This window comes from Bos indicus, chromosome 15, assembly GCF_029378745.1.
Source record: "Bos indicus isolate NIAB-ARS_2022 breed Sahiwal x Tharparkar chromosome 15, NIAB-ARS_B.indTharparkar_mat_pri_1.0, whole genome shotgun sequence".
In the NCBI taxonomy this organism is placed as follows: Eukaryota; Metazoa; Chordata; class Mammalia; order Artiodactyla; family Bovidae; genus Bos; species Bos indicus.
The window spans coordinates 76842175-76867737 of NC_091774.1; the positions used below are offsets into that span (position 1 = coordinate 76842175).

The window sequence follows — 25563 nt, forward strand, 5'->3', positions numbered from 1 at the left end:
TGCTCCAAGGAGGAACCATGGGATTTCCATGGGGAAGAAGATGAACCTCAAAGAGACCTCTAGTCTTTCCTTCCTGAGTTGGGTTCTCCCCTATCCCAACCCAGAGATGGATTCAATCTTCTGGGAGACCCTGGCCCAGGGCTTTCAGGGGACAGGCCACAGGAGGCTGCAGGCTCTCCATTCCACACCCACTGGCATCTGGGCAGGGTTCAGCAGAGAGCTAGGCCTAGAGAGCTAACACTTTACCTGCAATCAAGTCCATCCTCAAATTCAAGGCATCCTGGCCCATGTTGCCCTTCCTGCGCCCCTTCTTCAAATCTAATTGGGTCTCTCAAGTCCCATGGCACCGACGGGGTTAAAGCCAGCTCGTGTCACCGCCCCCGCCAACATCGCCCCCCCACCCCCACCCCCCTGCCCGCGCGGCGAATGCCGAAGCCGGAAAGCGCGGGCCGAGAGGGGTGCATCACTGCCTCTGAGTGACGGGCGGGCCGATGATTGGCAGCCGCCAGGCTGCGGGGTACAGGGGAGGGGGCTCGGGGGTGGGCTTTGGCGGGCGCCCGGGGCCGGGATCGTGCCCGCCGCGGCCGGGCCGGGCTCGCTCCTCCGGTGCCCGAGCCGGGCTGGCGGGGTGGGGCGGCGCCCTCCCCTGTACCCCGCGGGCGGGCGGGTGTCTCTAAGGTGACAGTCCGGGTGCGCGGCAGCGGCTGCGGCTGCAGGAGCGCGCTCAGCGCCCGGGCTCGGGCTCCAGCCGTCCGGGGGGCGCCCCCGGCGCTCACCACGCAGCACCCCGACACCCACCAGGACTGCTCCCCCTAGGGGCGCCGGAGGCTCCCAGCCGGCCCTTCCCGGGCGCGGCGCCCAGCCGCCGTCTGAGCCCCTGACGTCGGGAGGGACGTGCGGGACCGCGCGCTCCCCACCCCGCAACCCCCGCCTCGCGGCCCCGGGCTCAGAAGGAAGGGAGACTGAACTTGAGCAAGGAACCCCGAAAGGCCGCCGGAGCCGCGGGAAGCGGGGGGCCGCAGGATGGCCGAGGGGCCGGGCGGCGGAGGGCCCCGCGGGGACGGGGCTGGTGGCGGCCGGGCGGCCGAGGAGGAGGTGGTGCGAAGGCGCTGCCGGCGAGGCCAGGAGGCCGAGGCACCCCGGGACCGGGCCGCCGGACCCCCTGTGGAGGAGCGGTTCGGCCAGATGCACCTACGGAAACAGGTGTCTTACAGGTAAGGAGGATGCGGGCAGAGGGGATCCTGCTGCTTGGGACCACCCCCACCTTCCATCAAGACTCATCGAGCGCCTGCCTGGCACTGCTCTAGGCCTTGGGGATTCAAAATCAACTACCAGGGGGTCTCTGTTCTCTGTGTCCAGGGGGGAGCTTCTGTGGCCCTTCCTCTAATGGACAGTGAAAGCCCTATTCTTTCAACGTGGAGTTACCAATGCCAACTGCGTGTCAGGCTCTGTACTGGGCGCTGAGGGGGGAAAATAATCAAGATATGATCCTTACAAACCTCTGCTGCTGGGGAGACCCAGGAGATGCCCCCCGGCCCTTCTTCTTGGCGAAAGAGGGACCCCCCCATTCATTCAATAGGCCTTACTTGAGCTTTCCTGGGGGCTGACCCTATGCTAGGCACTGGCCTGTGGAAATGACTGAGATGGCGCTCCCTGCCACCATGGCTGAGACCCTGTTGCCTAGAGAAAAGGAAGGAATCCCTCCCCACCGTGGACCCCTCTGCCCACGCAGATCCTCCCTGGCATCCCGGTGGCAGACTGAAACTTGCCTTTCCACCCTACCTTCACCTGTGCCCGGAGGAATCAGCTGGAGCAGCGGGCCCCAGGGACCACTTTTCTGATTTGGGATGGGGCGCGGGGAGGACTGCCCCTCAAGTAAGGGTGGGTAAGTTACACAGGGGAGGGATCCAAGTGGGGTGGAGGCAGGGCAAGGACAGCCTTTACCATCCCCGTCTCTCCCAGACCACAGCCTCAACCAGGACTTGCTGCCTCTCTCAAAAGCCCCTGGCTCAGAGTGACCTTTGTGGGGTCCAGCAGGGACATGAAGGTATCTGCAGTCCTTGAAGCCATCAGCCTGGTTAGAGGGATCTCCTATCTGTTCACAACCCTGAGGACTTGAGATGTGCGAGGCTGCCCTGTTCCTCCCCAGGGCTTCTAAGAAGGAATATCCTAAAACTGACCAGTCCTGGGAGCTTGAAGGACTCCAACTTTTTTTTTTTTTAATATATATTTACGTTTATTTATCTGGCTGCACTGGATCTTAGTTGCGGCATGTGAGGTCTAGTTCCCTGATCAAAAATCGAACCCAGGCCCCCTTGCTTTGGGAGCGCAGAGACTTAGCCACTGGGCCACCAGGGAAGTCCTGGACTCCAATATTTGTAAAGGCTATGAAACCATCATAGGGGGAGATGAGAGAGGAGGGGAGGGGACTTGTCCACCACCATGAAGTGAGATGCTCAGAATAAATGGGGCAAGAGGTGAGGTTCCCATGGCTCTACTTTCACTGTCTGAGACCTATAAGGAATCAAAAGTACACTGCACTACAGTACTGAGTTCTTCTAGAACACCATGCTGAGAGAAGGGCGTCATCTCTCCTCTAGTTGCAGAGAGAGAGGCCCCTGAAAGTCTCCTGGGAGAGGAGAGAGTACGAAGAGAATGATGGGTGATGGGGCATGGAATGAAAGAAATATTACTCTGGGAGTCAGGAGGCCTGACTTGTATTCTCACTTTTGCCAGTGACTTGCGTGTCCTTGAACTAGACACACACTCTTTCTCTCTCTCTGGGCCTCAGTTCTTCACCTGTGACATAAGAGAGTGACCCAAGGTTTTCCTTAAGCCGTTGGTCAGGGCCGAGCAGCATCTGGACCTGAAAAGGAAGCCAGCGTGGAGTAGAGGCTTAGAGAGATGGAGGCAGAGAATAACCAAAGGGCTGAGAAGATGCTGTGCAGGAACACACACACACTCGGAGACAGACACAAGGGCTGGGATTTGCCCAGGGTGGCTCCTGAATGGAGGGCGCTCCCCAGCCCAAACTTGAGGCCTTTACTCACTAAGGACGCAGGGTCACCAAGCTGTGGCTCCCCTCTGGCTGTGAAAGGACGGGGAGATGGGGAGATCTCTGAGTCACCTGTGTGAGGGCTGCAGAGAACAGCACCATGGTGGATTCCAGCTGTCATCACCCCTGGACAGATCAAGTGAGGCGCCCCCTCACACCTGGAGGCGAGGCCAGACATCTTGTCTTAGGACCAGGGCAGGGCAGAGCATCAGGGCAAGAAGGGTGGAGGAAGGCCTGAGAAAGAGACAGAGCCCGGGTCCACCCACGGGACCCCAGTGGGAGGACTCAGCCCTCCCCTGTGACTGTCGTCCAGGCCGCTGGGGGCTGGCCAGAGCTCAGGCCCGCCGTAGGCCTTTCCACCTCCTCCGCCTGCCTGCAGTTCCATGCAGCTCTGGCTCGCAGCTAAACCTCCCACCCCGCTGTGAGGAGTTGCTAAGAAAAGCAGTTGAAAACCATTCACAGAGAGAAAAGGCTTTTAGACAGAAATGTGGGGGCAAAAAAATTCGAGGGCGAGGGGTGGCAGCGGAAGCGGGGTCGGGCCTGGCTGCCTCTGACGTCAGTGAGGACGGGGGTTTTCGGCAGGACAGTAGGAGCTTTTAGGGACGTGGGGGGTTCTGGGAAATAGGTTCCCTTCCACCCCGGTGGTGTGGGCTGGAAGCGGCCGTGGCAGCTGCTTCAGGGGGATGGAGAGGCGGCAGGTTTCTGGCAGGAGAAACTCTTAGCGGGGAGGGAAGTGGAAGGACACCTTGTTTCTGCATCTGGGCCTGAGGAAAACTCCCAGACACGCAAGGCCTGAGCTCAAGGCCCACTGGGGGTGGCCTCCAGCCTGGGAGAAGCCTGGGGTATGAGACACACTGGCTTTGGTCTGCAAGGACCAGTCAGAAGATGCGGAACTTGAACCTCTGGAGATGAGCCCAGCGGTTCCCAAACCCCAGATCAGCTGAAGATCTCTTTTAAAATCATTTCTAAAGTCCTCCCTAGAGATCCTGATTCAGAGAGTCTGGGATTGGGCCTGGACATCTCAACTTTTAAAAACCTTCCCCAGGTGGGACTTTACTAGGTGGTCCAGTGGCTAAGACTCCATGCTGCCAATGCAGGGGGCCCAGATACAACCTAGGGAGCTAGATCCCACATGCTGCAACTAAGACCCAGCACAGCCAAATAAGTAAATAAATCAGATTAAAATAAATAAAAAGAATTTAAAATAGTAAAGTGGGTGGAAAAGAAAAACCTCCCCCAAGTAATTTTGATAGTCAAGTAGGTTTGGAAACCATGGGCTTTACCTATGGAGATGCTGGAGGAGAGAGACAAAAGGTAAAAAGTGATCTGGATCACCAGGGACGTGGCTGGCAGGGGGCATCCCTGTACTGGGTGCTGTTGTGGCCCTCAGTTAGTCAGTTAGTTCAGTCGCTCAGTCCTGTCCGACTCTTTGTGACCCCATGGACTGCAGTGCGCCAGGCCTCCCTGTCCATCACCAGCTCCGGGAGTTTACTCAGACTCATGTCCATTGAGTCGGTGATGCCATCCAACCATCTCATCCTCTGTCGTCCCCTTCTCCTCCTGCCTTTAGTCTTTCCCAGCATAAGTTGTGGCCCTAGAAAGACCTTCAAGGAGCACCAGCACCTCTGTTTGGAGCTGACCCTGGGCCAGACACTGTATGAGATACAAGTATGAGATAACATTCTTCTCTTGACAAAAACATGATTCAGTCCAGGGCCAGGCAGTAAATAGTTCTAGCTTTGCAGGTCACGTGGTCCTGTAGCTCTGCTCTGCCATCACAGTGCAAAAGTAGCCGTAGACAATATGGAGACCAATGAGCGTGACTGGATTCCAGTAAAACTTTATTTATAGGCACTGAACTTTAAATTTCCTATGATTTCTACTGTCACAAATATTACTCTTTTCCTTTTTTTCCAACAAAGACCATTCTTAGCTCACAGCCACACAAAATCAGGCAGCGGGCCAGATGTAGTCCACTGGCCGTAGTTTGCCAACCCCTGATCCAGCAGATGGCATGAGACAAACACTTGGGAAAGACAGCTGATGGTGGGCATTGGGAACAAACCTGGGCATTGAGCACAGTGGTACATGCATTGCACTGAGAGAGACAGTGTGATGCTTGTGCATGCAGTCTTCAGGGTCAGAGAAACCTGGGTTCGAATTCCAGCTCTGCCCCTTCCTAGCTGAGTAAGTCACTTTCACCTCTGACCTCATTTCCTCTATGGAAAATGGGAACAGTAATACCTGTTCCAGAAGGTAGCTGGCAAGATGAAATAAGACATGTAAAGTTCCTGACTTTTAGCAGGAGTGAGAAGCAAGTTAGATCTTCTACTCTCTCTAGCTGGATCTCCTTGTGGGTTGGGGGTGCAGGGCAGGCCAGGAAGGTCCCTGAACAAAGTTGGCCTGGAGTGATGGATGCTTGGTGAGACCTGGGAGAAAGAGTTCAACAAAGGGAGGGCTTCCCAGCTAGTGCTAGTGGTAAAGAATCCACCTGCCGATGCAGGAGACACAAGAGATGCGGGTTTGATCCCTGGGTCGGGAAGATCTCCTGGAGGAGGAAATGGCAACCCCCTCCAGTATTCTTGCCTGGAGACTCCCATGGACAGAGGAGCCTGGAGGGCTATTGTCCATGGGGTCACAAAGAGTCGGAGATCACTGAGCAACTGAGTGCAAGAGTAAAGCCTGAGCATGCGTGCATGTCCCCAGACTGCAGTCCTCCCCCTGCCCCCTCCGCCTCTACAGAGAGGCTCGGGGAAGAGCCCCGGGGCGCCAGCTGGCAGGGGAGGGTGCCCCCTGCTGTGGGCACGGGACTGCGGGTATAAAGCTCCTGAGGGAGGGGCACCTGATCCGACTCTCCCTGCTGCTATTTACCAGAAGCTAAAAATAACCCAAGAGTGACAGGGAGATGGGGCCGATTTGTAATTTAAATAGCAACAGGATAAAGCAAGGAGCTGCAAGAGATCACATTCTGTCCTGAATTAAAAATGCAAAAACCGGGGGCAGAGAGCTGAGCTGGAGCTGGAGGAGGGGGCCCACTGCCAGAGGAAGCCGGAAGCTGGGGGGTCTATCATTTTCCTTCCTTTGGGAAGGGCGGGGGCCCAGGCCCAGCCCGGAACTCCTTCCTCCCCTCAGGGACCCGAGGTTCTTGCTGACTAGTGAGTCAAAGGCCGGCAGGGAGAGCTGTGCCCAGAGGTGGGGCCAGGCTTATCGAGAAGGCGCTGTGTCGGGATTGGGATTCCAGAAAGTGGGCCTTATCAGACCCTATTTTGGCTCAGGGTGCTTGAGACAGGCCCCCTCAGCATCCCATGTCCCCCACCTCTCGCACCAGCGGCCTTTCTGGGGGGAGCTGGGAAGACCAGTTCCAGCAGAGCCATTGGAACAGGTTCTTCTCTGCTGTGCTGCTGAAAAGGCATCAGGAAGCCTGGGCTGGAGTCTCATTTTCACTTCTACCAGTGCCACTGCAGATCAGAGCATTGAGAGAAGCCCTCAAGGGTCCAGGTCTCAAAGACAAGGTTAGCACAGGCTAGGGAGGAAACGTGTCTTCGAGGATGCCCAAAGTGGGTAGAGAACGCATTGGGAACAGATTTGTTTTCTGCTGGGCCCCTCTGTGCTTAACCAGGGTTCTTGGCCTATGGATGTTTGGGGAAGGAAAGCTAATCAGGATTCATAGAGTGAGGGAGAATCCGAGGACCGCTGGGCAGCATCTTTCAGATGAGAAACTGAGCCTCAGAGTCGTTAAGCAATGTGCTAAGGTCCCCCAGTCAGTAACTGGGAGAGCCAGAATCCAGACTCAGGTCAGTTTCACTCCAAAGCCCTTTGCAGGCTCCCAAGGCCTGGACGTTCATCGTTAGGGAGCTTTCCTCCTGGCTCTGTACTAAGTGCACAGATCCCTGGGAGGGATAAAAGCAGAGGGGTGGGGGCTGGAAGATGGTTCTGCAATCAGAGCTTGTGATCCAACAGATGGGGATGAGAAGCTTGAAGGGCCTGCTTATCTTGCCCTGGGAGGTCTGGTGCTACCATCCAAGCTGGAAGCAGCAGGAAGCTCCTGAGGGCAGATCCAGCTAACCCCAAGCAAGGGACAGACATTCAGGCTCCTCTCCCCTTCCCTGCGCCCCCCTCCCCCAGCCTGGGGAGCTGGGACGTGCTGAAGGACAGTTTCCAAGAGGGATCGTGGTTTGAGGGACCACCCATGACTCTGGAGGTACCCGCGCTATATTCACAGCTCTCTTGCCCCAGAGGGAAAGGGCCCCCAGGCCCTCCTCCAGATTTCCTCCCACACATGACTTTAATGAGGCTACCCAGAAGGAGCCTAATCAAAATTCCATCTGTCAGTAACCAGCAGCACCTGCAGCCCAGCTCAGGTACATCTGTCTCCTCTGTGGCTCAGCAGGTGCTTTGGGGCTCTAGCTTGCTCCCAAGGACTCCACCAGGTACCTGGATCACAGACTTAGCTGGCGGGAAGGGACATGGGCTCCAAAAATCCCCCATGTCTCACCACAGCCACTCAAGCAAACAGGAAGCCAGCTCCCTCCCTCTGCTCCGCTTGTTGGGCTCCTATATTCAGCTCATTTCAACTTCCATAGGAAGTTACTAAGCACATCCTATGCATCCAGCATGGAGCCAGAAGCAACACTGGGGTCAGGAATCCTGTAAGGAGATAAGACTTCATATGCAGAAAAGGTCATATAATGGAGGAGTATCTGGGGGAAAAAAAAAGATGAGTGTCAGAGGGACATCAGTTAGGTAGGAGGACTGACTCTAAAACAGCATTCGACACTTCAGTTCAGTTGCTCAGTCGTGTCTGACTCTCTGCGACCCCATGGACTGCAGCACGCCAGGCCTCCCTGTCCATCACCAACTCCTAGAGTTTATTCAAACTCACGTCCATCGCGTCGGTGATGCCATCCAACCATCTCATCCTCTGTCGTCCCCTTTCACTTAGTAGATCTTTATAAAATATGTGTCATATGAATGAATGAATGAGTGGAAACCTGAAGATCAGGGAAGGAGATTCAGATGAAACTGTCAGAGCTGGACAAGATCTTAGAAACCGTCTGGTCCAACCCAGAGATGTTAAGTGATTTGCCCACCATTGCACAGCAAGGGCTGGGGTTTGACCCGACTCTTTCCACCTTCCCGTTTTTTTGTTTTGCTTTGGGGACCGGGGTTTTGCAAGATGGAGGTTCAGATTGGCCAAGCTCTACGGGCAGATGGGGCAAGGGAAGCAGAATGGAGTGGCGGGGTGAGGGCAGCGTGTTAAAGGAAGTGTGAAGAAAGAGGGAAGAAATGCTTACTGAGTACTTACTGAGAGGCAGGCACCAGCATGGTGTGAGCTGAGAGCAAAATCTCTGCAGGGAAAACTTGGACCAAGAGGCCAAAATGAAAGGAACCAGAACATAAGGAGCCCTGAAGGTCAGGCCAAGGAGGTTGGCTTGGCTGGTTTTGAGAGCAGAGGCTGTCCAGATCGTGGCTTAAGTGTTTGGTGCCCTGGTACATTTCTTTTCCCCAGCTCCCACTTGCTCATCCAGGCCATGGAAAGTAGAACACCCCATCCTCTGGGGCCTCAACCAAGCCCAGAATAATTTTCTTACCCAGATTCCTCTTCCTGTGAGTATCTGCGTGGATTCTGAGGGGTCCCCAGATCCCCAGTGCTGGCACACCTTGTCCCAGGAACTGCCAAGGGCATTCTCCCCGGCCCTGTGCACCTGTCCCTTCCAGCCTCGTCCTCCCCACCCCACCTGCAAAGCACCAACAGCTTCAGTGAGTACAAGCCCAAGGGGGCTGTGGTCCACCGCCAGGCTGCTCTGCCTCTCAGAGTCCCCAGCCTGCCTGGCTTCCCCCCTCCAGGAGTCACATTTCCTGCTCTCTGCTGCTCCAGGGCTGCCAGAAGCCTCACTGAAAACAAGCCCAGCCCCATTTCCTCTGTTTAACTGTTCAAGCTACTTCCAGAATCCCTGGGGGGTGGCGGGGTGAAGACAAGGCCCTGCAACAGCCTCCTTCTAGTACAGGCCTTGGCCTGGCTGGCAGAGTCTCTGTTGGGGCTTTACGGCACACAGGACCTGCCTTGATCGAGGCAGGATGATGGGCTGGAGGTAGAAGCCCTGGGAAAGGGGGTGCCAAGACTCAGCGGCATTACCTGGTTCTGCCCCCAACCCCAGAGGGACAAGAGGATGTCTTTTTCACAAGCACCGACTCAGGGGTGGAAGTCTTATTTCTACCACTCACAGGCTGGGTCCCCTTGGACAAATGAGCTTAGCCGCTCTGTGCCTCAGGCTCCCCATCAGTCAAAGGGGGTAAATAACAAGATCTATGTCATAAGGTTGTCGCAGGAATTCAAAGGTTTGGGGCACAGTAATGTCCAAGAAATATTAGCTATTTATCATTATTATTATTACCAAGTATTACTTATTCATGACATAGCGTGATTTATGAAACAAATAGTTAATGAGAAATATTAAGTTTCAGTCATGAGGGCCACAAGGTGATTACAGCACCAGACGGAGGTTTCTTTTTTTTTTTAATTAATATTTGTTTACTTATGTATTTGGCTGTATCGGGTCTTCGTTGCGGCACGCAGAATTTTAGTTCTGACATGTGAGATCCAGTTCCCTGACCAGGGATCAAACCCTGGCCCCCTGCATCAGGAGCACAGAGTCTTAGCCACCGGGCCACCAAGGAAGTCCCCAGATGAGGTTTCTAAGGGCTGGAAGGGCACGGTGTACGTTTCCTGTGTCTGCAGGTTCTGTAGTGTCGATATTTATTGAACTGAACTGAACTGACACCGTTTCTGTCCTCGAGAAATTTACAGCCTTTCTGGGGTAACAAACACATATAGAGCTGAAGAACTAATTATAGAGCAGCGTGATTGAAAGAGTGCTTGAGGAAGGTATGATTTCCACCCCAGAACCAACCCTAATAATAAAGAGTAAGTGCATGCCTTACTATTTTTTTAGCAAATTCTCAGAAACGGCCTCAACGTCCACCCAGTGTGGCCGTTTTGCTGTTCTTTAGACACATCCAGTACATTCCTGCTCAAAGGGCCTTTGCTCTGACTGCTCCTTCCACCTGGACTGCTGTTCTGCCAGGCAGTCACACCATTTGCTCTCTCAGTTCATTTGAATCTGTTCTCGACCGTTACCTCTTCAGGGAGGCCTTCCCAGTCCCCCTCCCTAAATAGCATCTCCATTATCCTCCTCTTCCCCCTTCACCTTGGCTTCATTTTTCTCTGTAGCTCATCTCATCTTGTCACCTGCCATTCTTTCATATGGGATTTGTTTAGAATAGAATTTAAGCAACATGAGGTTAGAGCGCTCGTTCCTTGCACCCTGCTGTCTAGTCTGATACAGAGCCTGAGGCACAGAAGACACTCAGTAACTGTTTATTGAATGAATTAATTTATAAACCCTTTTGCCTCTTATTTAATCCTCCTAAAACTAAGAAATGCAGGTTCAATCCCTGGGTCGGGAAGATTCCCTGCAGAAGGAAATGGCAACCCACTCTGGTATTCTTGCCTGGGAAATCCCACAAACAGAGGAGCCCGATGGGCTATAGCCTATGGGGTCGCAAAGAGTCGGACGCAACTTACCGACGAAACGACAGCAACAAAAAACTCCACGAGCTTAGTTATTACTAGTGCCCCCTTCCACGTTACAGATAAGAAAATCAAGGCTCAAAAAAGCTCCCTGACACGCGTGTTCCCTAGTCTATTCCCTACCTTATTCCTAAAAGGATTTCAGGTGAACTTGGAGAGACAGACCTCTCGGACCAGGGTACACAGCTGGTAAGGGGAAGAAACAGGATGTAGGACCACATCTTCTAGTTCCAGTCCTGGAAACTCCGTCACATTCTGTATGCCTGATCCTGTGTTAGGCGGTGTGGTGCTCACAGGGCTGAGTGGAGACAGAGCTGCGTGCAGGCTGGGCACAGGGCACCTGGTGGTGGCGATGAAGCGGGTGGCCTCGGCAGGACCAAAAGGTGAAGATCGGAGCTGTTAGGCAGAGAGGGAGGCCAGACCGGGGCCGAGGTTCAGATCCCAGCCTGGGCAAGCCTGCCGGCTGCCTGGCAGCCTCTGACTTGGTATTGTCTCTCGGCTGCTGGGCTGGGCTTGTCCTCACCTGCCTCTCGCCCTCTCGGGCTGGCAAGCCCTTCTTGCCCGCCAGCCTCCTGCCCTGGCCAGCGGAAGGCGTCTGTGAGGCCTGTGGTCCTCTCTGGGGCAGCCGGCTGGCCTCTCGCAGGGCCCCCGGGTCAGGAAGTGCCGAAAGAGGAAGAGAGTCGCCGGGCAGGATGAGCGCACGGGGGGCCGGCCGCAGTACTGGGGGAGGCTGCGATGAGGCTGCAGCTCTGGGCCCCGCGGAGCTTCTGGCGACCGAAGAAGGGGAGCGGCCCGGGGCTCTGAGACAGATGTGGCGCTACCGCTCCTGGGACGTCCCACAGATCCCAGCCGAGGTCCCCCAGTCTCAGTAGGTACTTGGGCGGCCTGAGAATGGGCACGAGGACCTTTGGCCCTCAATCCGTCCGTGAGTCTTTTATCTGGGGTGGGGGAGTCCGCAGAAGTGGGGTTACCTCTCTCCCTGTGTCCAGTGGCTCTGCAGAGGCTCAGAAAAGGACAGAGGGCTTCTTGGCAGCGTAAGAGGGGCTCTGATGTTTGAATTGCTGGGGGGCGGTGTGGCAGGGGGCTGAGCTTGCAGAAGGCGGAGTCTAGGGAGCTAACAGCAATGGGATCTGGGAAGAGAAGCCCCCACAGGAATGTGGCTGTGCATGTCTTGCACAGAATCAACAGGGTCTTAGCTGCCTCTGATCTCCCCACTCAGAGGTCCGTCAGAGCCATTGGGAAACTTTCCCAAAGGGTCCCAGGCACCTGAGGAGGACCATGTCCAGCCCCCTGGGGGATTTCACTGCCGCTGTGGCACCTGCTGGGTGGGAGCACTCCAGGGGGTGGTACCCCATACCTGGTCCAGGTCAGGAGGAAACTTGAAGGAAGCCAGGAGAAGGTTCTGAGCTTCAGGATGGTGACTGTTGGTTCCAAACGGCAGGCTTGCCCACATGTCACAGCTCCCAGCACTGGCTATATGTAGCTGGCTGAGGCTGGAAAATGGGCTGCCAGAACCCCAGAGAGGGTGAAAGTGAAGTGACACAGGATGTGGCTTTGCAGAGAGGAGTGCTAACAGAAACAGCGGGCACCTCATATGGGCATCAGGGTGGCAGTGCTGGAGGGAGAAGACCATACTCTCCAGCCGCCTGGCCTCCTCCCGTCAGCCCTGCAGGAGCTATCAGAGGCAGCCCCTGAGCTGCTGATTCCCAAGTGTGTGTGTGCTGGCCTTGCCAACCACAGGTGACTGCTCTGGTTCCACTTCGCTGTCTGAGGGGCTGTGTTTGTATGTCTGTGAGGTATATTTCTGGGTGAGTAAGGTATATGGAGGGAAGCCCAGGTGACTCAGTGCTAAAGAATCCACCTGGCAAGGTAGGAGTCACAGGAGACACGGGTTCGATCCCTGGGTCAGGAAGATCCACTGGAGGAGGAACTAGCAACCCCCTCCAGTATTCTTGCCTGGAAAAAATCCCGTGGACAGAGGAGCCTGATGGGCTACAGTCCATGAAGTCACAAACTGTTCGATGCGACTGAGCACAAATGCACAAAATATACTTAAGGGGGATGCAACAACATGTAGCCATTGTCCTGGGTTATATTTGAGCATACAAGAAAGACCTTTGTGTTCACTGACAGCATGTATGTTGGGGAATGACAGTGCAGTCCTTCCTTTTGTGTACGTATTTATGTGTGTGTAAGAGACGTGCAGGTGAGTCCTGTGGCATAAGAGATCTACAGGTCCCATCGCATATTGTGTTGGGAAAGTGCCATGTACCGGGAGTGTGACAGTGTTAGAAACAGCCTTGAAGAGCTGTGGAAAGATGAATTTGGGTAACAAACATGTCACTGGTGTGCGCCAGGGTCCTTCAGTGACTTTGGTTCTCGTATAAAATCTCTTAAGTGTGAGAAACTGGGGGTGGGAAGTGTTCGACTGAGTAATGGGTAAGCGTGACCGTGTGTGAGGCGTGTTTGTTTCCGTGTGTACCGGGAGCGCCGTGTGAATTTTGTTCCCGTGGGCGTGATTTCGGAGAGCCGAGCGAGTAGCGGTGGAGCTGCCGTAAGTGGCCGTGACAGGCACCGGGTGTGCGAAAGAGGCGTCTACTCCCAGTAGACGTGGGAAGGGAGGGGGTGATAGCCCCCCTCGCGAGTGTTCACTTGTGAGCATGTGTGTGGTCCGGTGGGGGCGGGGGGAGCGGGGGCTGAGAGGAAGAAAACAAGGTTGCGCGTGTCCGGGTTCGCGCGCCGCGCGGGCGTGTCAAGCTGCAGACTCGATCGGATCCGGGCGGCGCACCCGCTCGGGCTAGTGGGCGGGGCAGCCGTTCGGGCTCGTGGGCGGTGGACCCGCTCGGGCTTGTGGGCGGGGCAGCCGCTTGGTCTCGTGGGCGTGGCCTCGGCGGCTCCACCCCCACCCCGTCCTCTCGGTCCCGCCCCGCCCTTCTGGTGGCCCAGGCGGCTTGCGTCTCGGCGGGCCGCCGGCAGAGGGCGCGGCGGGCCGGGCGCCGCCGCGTAACCGAGGGGGCGTGCTCGGCGGCGGGGCAGGCAGCGGCCCGGCCAGCTATGCGGGGTCCTGCGGCCGCAGCTGGCGGCACTTCCTGGAGCCGCAGCGGCCGCTTCCCCGGCACCTGGGCGTGGGGCGCGGGGGCGCGCGGCGCGGGGCGGGCGGAGTCAGCGCGCGCCATGGCCGAGGCGGGCGCTGAGGAGCCGGCGTGCTGAGCCCCGGCCGCCGGCCCAGCATGGGCGTCTCCCGCGGGCCCGCCGCCGGCCGGGGCTAGGGCCGGATGGAGCCGCGGGACGGCAGCCCCGAGGCCCGGAGCAGCGACTCCGAGTCGGCCTCCGCCTCGTCCAGCGGCTCCGAGCGCGACGCGGGTCCCGAGCCGGACAAGGCGCCGCGGCGTCTCAGCAAGCGGCGCTTCCCAGGGCTGCGGCTTTTCGGGCACAGGTGAGCGCGGCGGCGGCGGCGGCGGCGGCGGGAAGCATCCCTCGGCCACCTGGTGCTGACCCGGGCGGGGTATCCCCGCGCGCTGGCTATCTGGGCTGTCTTGGCGTTGGGCTCTGCATGGGGGGCTCCGCCCCTGGCGTCCGGGCACTGTCAACGGGTGGGTGGGGGGTGTCATTCTCTGGCACCGGCAGCTCAGCGCGCTTTCTCTGGGGGTACTGAGACAGGGGCGGCTTCTAGCTCTCCAGCAGAGGCAGAATCACCTAACTCCCTGGCACCAGCGGGTCGGGCCCCCACGACTAGTCACGCTCCCTTTTCTTGGCACTGATGGGAACCGGGCGCCCTCTGAGTCTCTTGGCCCCAGAGAGGTGGGCAGTCATGTCGTCGTCGTCACCCTGGTCCTCCGGGTGGCTGGGTTGCCTACCACCGCGCTGCATGGCATCCGCAGAACGTGGTCTCCTGGATCGTACTGTCACGACCCATGCCTGTCCCCGCAGCCCTGGTCGCCGATTTAATCGCTGGGCATTTTAAGCTGCTCTTTGGGGTAGGGGGTGGTCTGACCACCTGTTCTACACTGCTCTGAATTAGCAGGGAGGCCCACAACCTCTGCTGGGGAGTAGACACATACCCCCCTACCCCCATCTAGTCTTGCTGGGAAGGGGATGGGTGCTGGTTCTTTCAAGCTCCGTCTCACCCCCTCCCCCAGCGCGCCAAATGTCACCATCTTGTGCCTGTGACAGGGCTTTGACCAGGACTCTGGGGGAGGGTGTGGAAAGATTGAGTGGAAGGCGGCCCGGGGCCTGTGTGCTGGCCCGGGAGCCGCTTCCTGCCCCTGCAGTCCGGGTGTAAGGTGAGAGGAGGTGGAGCCCAGTGAGTACTGCCACCTGGCTCCCTGGGTTTTCTCCTGGCCTACCCTGGCCTTCTCCAGCGCCGCGGAGCTTGCAGCCAATCAGCTCAGGACCCCAGCGCCAACTCAAATTGGACTCTGACCACTTGGAGTATGCCCAGGGCCTCCAGCTCGCTTGCCCTCAGTTGTCCAGGCTTCATGGTACTGGGGCCCCCCCACGCCCCGAGCTTTGGCCTGCCCCTTCCCCAGGGGTGACCTCACCCACCAATAACATGGGCAGCTTTTTCCTGTACAGGTTGGCGTCCCTGTGATGCGGACCTGCGCCCTTTGGCTGCCTTGCCCTAACCAGGGCCCTGCTCTTTGCCTCTGCACTGTGTCGCCAAGCCTGCAGGTCTGGATCCTCACACGGGCAGGTGGAGCTCCCTCCGTAGGCCCTTGGCAAACGTGCAGGCTTCAGTGTCACATCAAATGGGAAAGGGTGCAAAGCGACTCCTGCCTCTGTCTTGTCACCCACAGCCCTGCAAGGGGGAGCAGTTGACACCCAGCTCCGCAGGATGTAGCCTCCAGTGTTCACAGGCTCGTGGGGCGGAGGGGGGGGCTCCGCCAGAGGCTTCCTGTCCCTGCCCACAGGGCACCAAGTGCCGGGCTCTTCTGGCCTGTGGCTGCGTCCCTCGTGAAGGGCACAGGCTTGCGCACATAGCAGCAACCCCTCAGGAGGAAGAAAAAGAAGCGGGAGAACGACCGGTACCTTTACATCAGTCTCTCAAATAACCAGGATGGGTATTAACTTCTCCCATTTTTATAGATGAGAGGAACACAGGCTCAAAGAGATGAGTAGTTTGCCCAGAGTCACACAGCAAGTTTAAAAGTCATAGACAGAGTTTGAACTCTAGTCTGATTCCAAAACCCGCATCCTTTTCTCTCTACCAAACAACGTCACAGTGATCTCAGGACCTTTAGGAAGTACAGATTCCTAGCTCTTACTTGGGCATGTCTGACTCATCAGGTCTGGAGGTGGGACTGGGCATTTTCTACAACTTGCCAAGTGTTTCTAAAGTGCTTCCAAGTTTGAGAGCCATCGTATTACGTCCCTCTGGGGATGGTAAGCGATCTGATAGGTTAGTGAATGAGAAGAACCTGCAACAGCCCCTCTGGAAGCATGGCAGGAGTGTCCCTGCCTGGTAGCATTGTGCTCGGGCAGCGGGCATAAAGAAATGAATGTGTTTGGAAAACCCCGTAGAGTCGGGGGAGGGCAGCCGGGGGCAAAGACTTCCTCCTGGCAGGCTTGGAGTCAGAGAGTCAGATGTCTCCCGGGGCTGATCTCTGTCCCCTTGCTCTGACTGGAGGCAGGGTGGGACGGGTAGTGGGAACGGTGCACTGCAGTGGCACCGCCTCTTGACAGTATCGCCTGGTCCTGCCCTCTTTCTGGTTGCCAGCCTCAGGTGAAACTCCCCAGTGCCCCCAGCTGAACCCAGTCCGCCGTCTTTCCTCAGGCGCTGAGCTCATCCTCAGCCCAGCTCTTGCTGCTCATTGGGCCTCCGCCCTGTGATGATCAGCCCCCACCTTGCTTTCCTCCTCTCCGCCCCCCGCCCCATACACACTTCAGGCCTTGGGACCAACGGTCCCGTTTCGCGAATAGACCATGGCTGGGAGAGAGAATAGCGAATAGATTGGTGGTAGCTGCAGATGCTGCGCTGAGTCTTCTGCCTTCCGATCTTGGCTCGATGGTAGAGGTCTAGAATCCACTAACATTCAGATCTTGGCTTGGTGGTAGAGGTCTGGAATCCCCTAGCATTTGGATCTGGCTCGATGGTAGAGGTCTAGAATCAACTAGCATTTGGATCTTGGCTCGATGGTAGAGGTCTAGAATCCACTAGCTTTCAGATCTTGGCTCGATGGTAGAGGTCTAGAATCCACTAGCTTTCAGATCTTGGCTTGATGGTAGAGGTCTGGAATCCACTAATACTCCGCCGTGGGCTTGGGAGGGGTAGCGAAGGTACATGGGCTGCGTGTTTACCATCTCTGGTGTGGTCAGGAGGAGGACGATCTCCGCCTGGCAGCCTCTTTGGCATCTCCCTTAAAGCCCACCGCAGCCTCTCACACCAGCCTCTCACAGGTTCACCGTCTGGAAGCTGGGGAGCAGTGTGCCACATCTCCTTTTTTATTTAGCCCAGGAAGACACATGGCTGAGCCGTGCTCCTCCCCAGCTCCATTCCACGTCTTCCTGTCCTTGCTGGGAACCATCAGCCTCACCCTATGAGGAGGTGTAGGCCCTACTGTACTGGGCATCTGGGTTTTCTCTTCTGACCTTTCAGCCTCCTGGCCTGAGGGGTGGTCAGTCGGAAGTAGGAGGGAAGCTAACTGCCTCCTCTTCCTCCTCTTCCAGGGCTCACCTCCAGAGGACGCCCTCCAGCTTCTGGCCCTATGCCAGCAGCCTGACCCTGGGCAGGTCACACAGCTGGTGGATTAACTGGTTTGGCACCCCAGGGGCATCAGAAATTACCTGGCCGTTCACCCGTCTAGACGGAAGGAGCCTCAGCCCGCAGAGCCCATGGGAGCCCGAGCATGGGGTGTACCCGCCCTGCCCTTTATCCTGCTTAAAGTCAATCATTCCCGGAGGGCAGGAGGCACACCTGTGGGATGAGTCGGAGACAATAGGCCCCATTTAGAGGTGATGCCACACTCCGGGCCCAGTGAGCGTGAACCTGGAGTCCAGATGGCGGAGGCTGCCCGCCAGGCAGCCTGAGCAACAGCAGCCCCAGTTGGGGTTGGTTTTGCAACGGTCGGAAGGGACGTGTTGAGGGACGCCTCACGTTCAGAGGCAGGAGCCCGGACTCTGGCGCCCGGCTGTCTGGGTGCAAAAGGCGCCTCTCTGAGTGGTTTGTCTCGCTCAGGCTAATTCTGGGAGCGGCCCCAGGGGCCAGGGGAGGCCGGTGTGAGCCAGGGCCCCTGGGTTTGGGAAGAAAAAGGGGCCTTGGCATGTGAACTGCGGGTCGGCTCACCTGACCGCCCACTCCCCCACCCAACGCCGGGTGCCAGTGGGGGCTGGCCTGGCCGGGACCGCCCACTCCCCCACCCAACACCGGGTGCCAGTGGGGGCTGGCCTGGCCGGGCGAGGGTGTCACCCATGGTCTTCCCCCGCTGCCACACACGCAGCTCTGGCTTAATGGGCAGGGGAGGGGCGTGGGCAGCTCTTGGCACTTTTTTCCCCTCCATGCTGTCCTCCAGAAAGGTCAGATCCTAGGATGCAGAGCCACCTGGGACTGTCACTTGGCAAAAGAGAGCACAAGAGTGGGTGTCCTCCTCAGCAAGGACAGGGGAAGGGCCTAGTGGCCCTGGGAGACGGAGAACCAGGCCTGCCCTCCGCCGCTTTTGGAGCCCTCTCCAGGATCCACCAGTCACCCCCCGAGCAGAGTGGGAGGCGAGTGGGCACTTGACCAAGGCAAGCAGGTTCCCAGGTCCTCAAGCCGAGGGGACCTTTTTCCTGCAGTGTCGCCAGAGTGACACAAGGGGGCGACAGCTACCACCGAGGGCCGGGCGTGATGGGGACATCCCCTCGCCTGCTTTCGGCTGGTGCCACGGGCCTGTGGGTGGGCCCACAGAGACCCCTGCTGCTGACACTCTGGCCGCCAGGGCGCAGCTGGGCAGGAGGTGGCAGGAGACGGGCTGGGGGCAAGCCTCCACGTCACCTGACCCGACCCCCCTCCCTGCTTCTGAAGACCGAGGCCCAGGGCAGCGGCCAGGCTGAGGTCTCACAGCTAGCGAGGGGTCATCTGGGCCTCCAGTGCCGGTCCCCTGACGCCAGGATCATGTCAGTTTGTACCCCATGCCAGAACCCCGGAGGCCTCTCCGCTTTCTGAGAGACCCTCAATCTGGCACCTTCTGGCCTGCCCGCCCTCGCCTCCTCCCCGCTGCCACCTGAGTGATTCTCTCGGTGGGCCTGTGGGGAACCCCCCGCGCCTGCATCCAGGCTCAGCGTCTCCCTCATCCTGGGCGAGATCAGGGTGCATTTCCGGGGGGTGCCCCCACCAAACTGCTGCCTCTGAACCTCTGCTTGGGTGGGGCCCCTGGGGCCCTTCAGGTGTCAGCCCCACGCAGGGCTGCAGTGTGGTTCCCCACGCCCAGGGTTCTCGGCCCAGGGCCCCCCTGGCACTCCAGTCTCATAGGCAGGAGCCTGTGAAGGTGGTTTCAGGTGGCAGGGGGCAGGTCAGAGCAGCAACCACACAGATGCCTCTGAGGAGCACGCATCCTGCCATCTTTTTGGCCCCCTTCCTAGCTGAGACCCCAGAGGCAGGGTTCAGTGGCGGAGAGCAGGTCTGAGGCGACCTGAGGCTCTGGGGCCTGGGGGAGTGGGGAGGGCTGAGGAGACAAGCACGCCCGCCCCCCCCACCCCAACCTGGACGCCAGGGATGTGCTTGCTCGTCCTTCTCCGGCGATTCACAGTTACCAGAAGGTTGAAAGTCCATCGTTTCATGTAATCCGCCCAACAAACTTGTAGTTGATTTCATTCCCATTTTACATACAAGACCCCATGGCTCAGAGAGGCCATCAAGGCTCCTGGCCCAGGGTCACACAGTTTATGCTGGAGCCCAGAGCCAAGTATCTTTCCAAACACCAGGCTGCCCTCGGACATACTGGCCCTCCCTACTTCTATTCTTTTATTATCCCATCACCAAACTGGTAGAGTCTAAGAAGGGGTTTGAGGGCTTCTTGAAAGCGAGAGATCTTTGTCCTGCGTGGGAGTGGAGTAAGACCTCCGCGTGGTCTGTGCCCCAGCCCCACGGGAGAACTGCCACCAGGATCCTCACTCCTGGGAGATCAAGGCCAGGCTGGGGCGGGCGGACCCGCAGGTGGAGAGACCATGTTTGTAAGTAGGAGGCCCTGTGGCTCCCTGGCTGGGTCCGGAGTGTGGCCTTCAGAGCGCAGGGAACAGATGACTCAAGGGACACACTCAAGGAGCCCTGGGGGGTGGTCAGTGAGTGGCCTGTGGCCTGGGAGAGCAGAGTGCACCAGGCCTCCTGGGGCGAGGTCTGAGAGAGGTGGGGCCCGAGCCCTCTCGCCCCACTCTGGAACCTCTCCTTGCTTGCGCCTGGCCGGGCACCCGCTCCGAGCGCCCACTCGGAGGTCTCTCCCCTGCCAGGGCTGAGCCAAAATAGCTGTCTAGGAGCCTGGGCCCGCACCGCCCACGCCCCAGCATCTCGCGGGTTAACAGCTTGCCTGTCTCTCCACCCGCCCTTCCCCAGCTTGCTGACATTTTACTGAAGCGGGGGTGGTTGTGAAAGGGGGCAAGCTGGTTCCTGCTCCTGGCCCACACAGACACCCCACTGACAGCCTGTCACCCGCTCGCCCTCCCCTTCCAGGGGAGACCTCTCTTCCGGCCCCACCGACGTGGGCTTCCTACTGTGAGGCAGCGTGGGGCATGCTCAGGGTTCCACGCCGCGGCCAAAACCCATCCCTGCAGGACGGACCCGGGCAGCCCTCAGGAACTGTTCTCCCTCTGGGGGGTCTTTTTTTTTTTTTTTAATATATATATTAAAAAATCTGTAAAAAAATTTATAAAAATATTTTTTAAAACATTAAGTTTTTGCCACGAGGAAATTATACAGAATAACACCTACCAGTTAGCTTGGCTAGATCTTACCAACATACCGTAGATAGAGACGAAGGCCTCCCTGTCTCCCTCCCCAGAGGAAACCACAGCCCTGATTGGGGTGTTTAGACTCTCGTGCCTGTTTTAAGATATTTTCCCCGCGTATATACGCATCCATAGCAACACGTCGTACGGCTTGGTATGGTTTTGCCTTTTGAGTTAAAATGGTGTATCGTTGATATTCTGAATTTAGATTTTCCCCTCCATATTGTTTTGGAGATTTAACTGTCTTGAAACCTGAGCTCTAGCGTGAACCTGCTTTAATTGTTATATACTATTCCTTTTGTAACTGTCCAGCAGCTTATTTACCGTCTCCTGCTGATGGACATTTAGGTGGTTGGCAGGTTTTTTCCCATTGCAGGTAATCCTTCAGAGACGGCCCTGGCCCAGGGCTCCCTGTGTGCTCTGCCCACCGGCGTGCGTGTCGCGCGGTGCGTCTGCAGCTTTGATTTGCTGTTGTGGTTGTTTAGTCCCTTGGTCGCAGTCGACTCTTTGTGACCCCATGGACTGTAGCCCCCCAGGCTCCTCTGTCTGTGGGATTTCCCAGGCAAGAATACTGGAGCGCGTTGCCATTTCCTCCTCCAGGGATCTTCCCGACCCAGGGATTGAACCCACATTCGCTTAGATAGTTGTAACCAAATGGTGCTCCAGAGTGAGTGTTCTGAGTTTTAGGCCTCTGGAGTTACTTTCTGTCTTTAAAGTTTTGGCAAACCAAGGAATGGGTTACCATGAACACTTTTTCATTCAAGTCTGCAGTAGTGCCCCGAGCAAGACGAGATGGTGTTATCCCCCTTAATCTGTTGGGGAAATTGAGGCCCACCCAGGGTAAGAGACTTGGCTTGAGGTTGCATAGCCAGTCAGAGGAAGAATACATCTGGACCTTTTGAGTCCAAATCCTCAGAAAAGACCTTTGACCCTGGTAACCTCTCAGGGAGATTGTAGGTGCAGGAAAACAACAACAACAACTCTGTATGGAGTGCAGGAAGCCTGGAAAGTAGAGTGGGGCCCAGGAGGCTGACAGCTGATTCTAACATCTTCTCATAGATGAAGGAGGAAGAAGCAGCGTGGTCAGAAGATTTCAGAGGAGTTAAATTTTGAATGAGGGATAAAGAGTGGAATGCTGCTCCTAGCAGATGGGGAGTGACGGCCTGCTGCAGACACAGGAGAAGGCGACAGGAGGGACCAGTCACAAGAGAAGAGGAAGGCGGGGGCCAGCAGGGGCTTCACAAGTCTCTCGGCAAGGCGTGGAGGGAGGCGTATCGACATCCCCATCGGGGATCAGTTTCACCCTGTGCCTCTGAGACACGAGCTCAGCCCACAGCAGCAACTGGCAGGAAAAGGGCTCAGGACCTGGCTGGCCACTGGGACACTGTGCCGGCCCAGAGCCCTGCCCTCTCAGCCTGACCCAGGAGGCTGCGCCTGGACCGTTCACTGTCCCCTCCGTTCACTCTTCAAACCACGTCCGGCGCTTCTGGACCCTGGGGATGCAGTTACGAGTAACGTGGTCCCGGGGGCACATGGGCTAGTGGGGAATACTGAGTTGTAAACCAGCGCCAGTGGCCCAGAATAACCAAGGGAGGGCCTGAGCGTGGGAGCAGCTAACCCCCGGGAGAGGAAGTTGGGGAGAACGTTCCGGCAGAGCCAGTATCTGAGCCAGCTCTGAAAGAAGGAGAGGGGAAAAGCTGAAGGAGAGCTTGCTAAGCAGAAGGGAAGGAAGGGTGTCCCAGGCAGAGAGGCTGCCAAGTGCCACCTGGACAGACAGGAAGAGACCCCCGCACGCTGACTGGCAGAAGCATCTAGAGGTGGAGGGAGGGGTTGAGAGCGTAAACCCAGAGCAGGCTTCTGGGTTGGAACTCTAACCCTGCCCCTTACTGGCTGCGTCACAAGCAAGTTATTTAATCTCTTTGTCCCTCAGTTTCCTGGTCTGTAAAATGTAGATAATATTACTTTTTATGAAGTGAAAAGAGACAGTATTTGTAAAACACTTAGGACCGTGGGCTTCCCTGGTGGCTCCTGCCTGCAATGCAGGAGACCCGGGTTCGATTCCTGGGTCGGGAAGATCCCCTGGAGAAGGAAATGGCAATCCACTCCAGCACTCTTGCCTGGAAAATCCCATGGATGGAGGAGCCTGATAGGCTACAGTCCATGGGGTCGCAAAGAGTTGGACATGACTGAACGATTTCGCTTCACTCACTAGGACCGTGTCTGGTACATAGTGAGATGCATATTTGTTAATAAAAGTATGAAGGAGAAATGGGCAAGGAGGCTGAGAAGCCGGTTGACGGCCAGACCCAGGTCTGCTTTCTGTTCCCTGGCAGTAGAGAGCCACTGTAAGATAGGTGGGCACTTGAAGGTGAAGTCTGGTGCCAGCAGGAGGATGGCTTGGAGGGGAGGCTCTGAAGGAATGAGACAGGCATTAATTCCACAGACGTTTGTCCAGGGCCTCCCAGGAGCCAGGCCCTGAGACGGGGACTCAGGATGAAAGGAGAGAGAGGCTGGGGATGGTTCAGCAAGGAGCTCAGAGCTGGGGTCCTGGCCTGGCCCCCCGACCTCTGAGGCAGCCAGTCTTCTTCCCCTCACCCCTTGCCCACATGCTCACCTTGTGACTGCATGGCACCAAACCCTGAGGCCAGGTCTCATCTTGGAGAGCATGGAGGGGGCACTGGCACCCCTTCTGGAGAGGAGCCCGGCTGTCACTGCCCGGGTCCTCTGGAGAGGAGAGGGCGGCAGCTGCTAAAAACAGAGGCTGCCACCATCCGCTTGGGCCCAGCAAAGAGAAGTAGCCAGCCCTTGTGGTCAGCCCTCGGGTGCGGTACCTGAGGTGGAGGAAGCCCTTCTCTTCCCTTAACTGGTCCCTCCCCCACGGAATTCCCAGTTCCTTCCTCCTCAGCTGATCAGTGGTGAGCACTGCACTCGCTGCTAGGCACTGTGCTGGGCATGCCCAGATGCACTGGACCTGGCCCCTGCCCTCTCCCGACCCCCAGCCAGGGGCTTGTCCCGTGGGTGGGAGGAACGAGGCAGACAGATCTGGGCGAGTGAGGATCTCCCGGGGTCCCGTGGCAGGGCAGCCAGATGGGCACCGTGGAGTCATCAGTGGGAGTGATGCCCTGTTGGCTGGGGCAGCTGCGAGCAGGTGGGATTGTGATACGGGGCGGGGAAGGAGACCAGTGTTCCTGGCAGAAGGTGTGCCGTGGGCCAGGACACAGCAGTGAACTCGAGCTCAGCCAGATAAGGGGGCAGTGAACAGCTTTGGGTAGAACCGAGGGCCGTGCTGGTGCATGGGAGGCTGCATTACTGGTGCACTGCAGAAGCATGCTTGCTAGGGTAACTGGAGTTAGGATTCATTCTGCATCAGGGCTTCCCAAAGTATGGTCCTGGGGGTTGCCCTTGACCCTTTCAGGGGATCGTTGGGATCAAAACTATTTTCATGATGTTACTTTCAAAGCTGCCCTGGTTTATGTCCTTTTCACAGTGTTGGCATTGGATTCATGGTAAGCAGCAGTGGTAAAACGTGGTGTAAAAGCAACGGTAAAACCACCGGAGCCCTGGCATATGCCAAGGCAGCGGCCCCAACATAGACCCACAGCCACTGTATTCTTCACACTCACGGCAACAGCACCAAAAATTGCCATAAATGTATCAATTTTATAAAGCCTGGGTCCTTGAGTGTACATTTTAAAAAATACTGTGTGAAGAAATGTGAAATACACATGAGGCACTTTTGCTGCAAACCGAACTTTGATGGTTGTCTTGAAAAGCACTTTTATGACTGAGTTGCAGGCCCTTTTAGTCACTTTTTTTTTTTTTTTAAGGAGCACCATTTTAGCTTGAAAGGACACCTGACAGACAAAAACCCTTTAAACTTGGATGTTTAGCAGACATTTTCTCAAAAAAGAATGCAGTGAGCTTGTCACTTCAAAAACAGTGTTGCTATTGATAAAATTTCAGCTTTTCAGCGAAAATTAGAATTTTGGAAACCTCGTTGCAGTATCTGGAGATCCACCTAAATCAGTAAACCAGTATATTCCAGTGACCAGTGCTTAATGTTTCAAAATTCAAAATGCAAGATAGACCAGTGAAAAGTTCACTGATAACATTTCGGATCCCACATAGCCACTAACCTTTAAGAAACGACCACTTGTGGTATTTTGGTATAGTAGCAGAGAAGAATATCTGTAATTGCCTGAAAGGGCTATTAAAATACTCTTTCCTTTTCTTATTGTCAGTGTGAGGCAGAATTTTCTTTGTATACTTCAGCCAAATTAACATATCACAACAGATTGCCTGCAGAGGCAGATATTAGGATCCAGATGTCTTCTATTAAGCTAGACATTAGAGATTTACAAAATTAAAACATGCCCCTCTTCTTGCTAGTTTTTTGTCTTGGAAGATAGAGCTTATTTTCCATAAAAGTCTGTTATTTATATTAACATACTGGGCTTACTGTTTTTAAATAGTATTTTAATATATTTTAAATGAATAAATAGTATTTTAAACATTTCTCAATTTTGATTTCTAATATGAAAAAGTGAAAGTGTTAGTTGCTCAGTCATGTCCCACTCTTTGCAACCCCATGGACTGTAGCCTCTGTCCATGAAATTCTCCAGGCCAGAATACTGGAGTGGGTTGCCATTCTCTTCTCCAGGGGAATCTTCCCAACCTGGGAATCCAACCCAGGTCTCCTGCATTACAGGCAGAGGCTCCAGTCTTAGCCACCACAGAAGCTAATACGGTCAACGTTAATGGCTGTAACTCTCAAAGAACACCTTTTGGCAATCTTCAGTAATTTGTAAGAGTGTAAGAGGGTCCTTGGACCAGGATGTTGGAGAGCTGGTGCTCTAGATTCTGGGGGCCAGGGGTGTAAACCGAGGGTTGGCGTGCTGGGCTGGGTGGGTGCAACGTGGCCTGGCTTCTTCTGGACCTGACAGGCCCCTGGCAGGGCTGCGAGGCCCGGATCAGCCCTTCCAAGCTCTGGGCACGACAGGCC

General features: G+C 56.4%; 1 protein-coding gene across 7 annotated transcripts in view; it reads left to right on the forward strand.

Moving 5' to 3' along the window:
* The first annotated feature begins 677 nt into the window (after positions 1-677).
* DGKZ (diacylglycerol kinase zeta) overlaps positions 678-25563 on the forward strand; it is a 43763-nt gene continuing 18877 nt past the window's right edge. For 2 of the 7 annotated variants that reach the window (XM_070804170.1, XM_070804171.1), the window contains exon 1: positions 13799-14082. In XM_070804170.1, coding sequence (XP_070660271.1) covers positions 13922-14082 — 161 coding nt within the window. In that variant the 5' untranslated portion in view covers positions 13799-13921. Of the gene's footprint in view, positions 1215-11323; positions 11515-13795; positions 14083-25563 lie in introns of those variants that run through there. The other 5 variants (XM_070804161.1, XM_070804167.1, XM_070804168.1 and 2 more) reach the window with 5 other exon arrangements.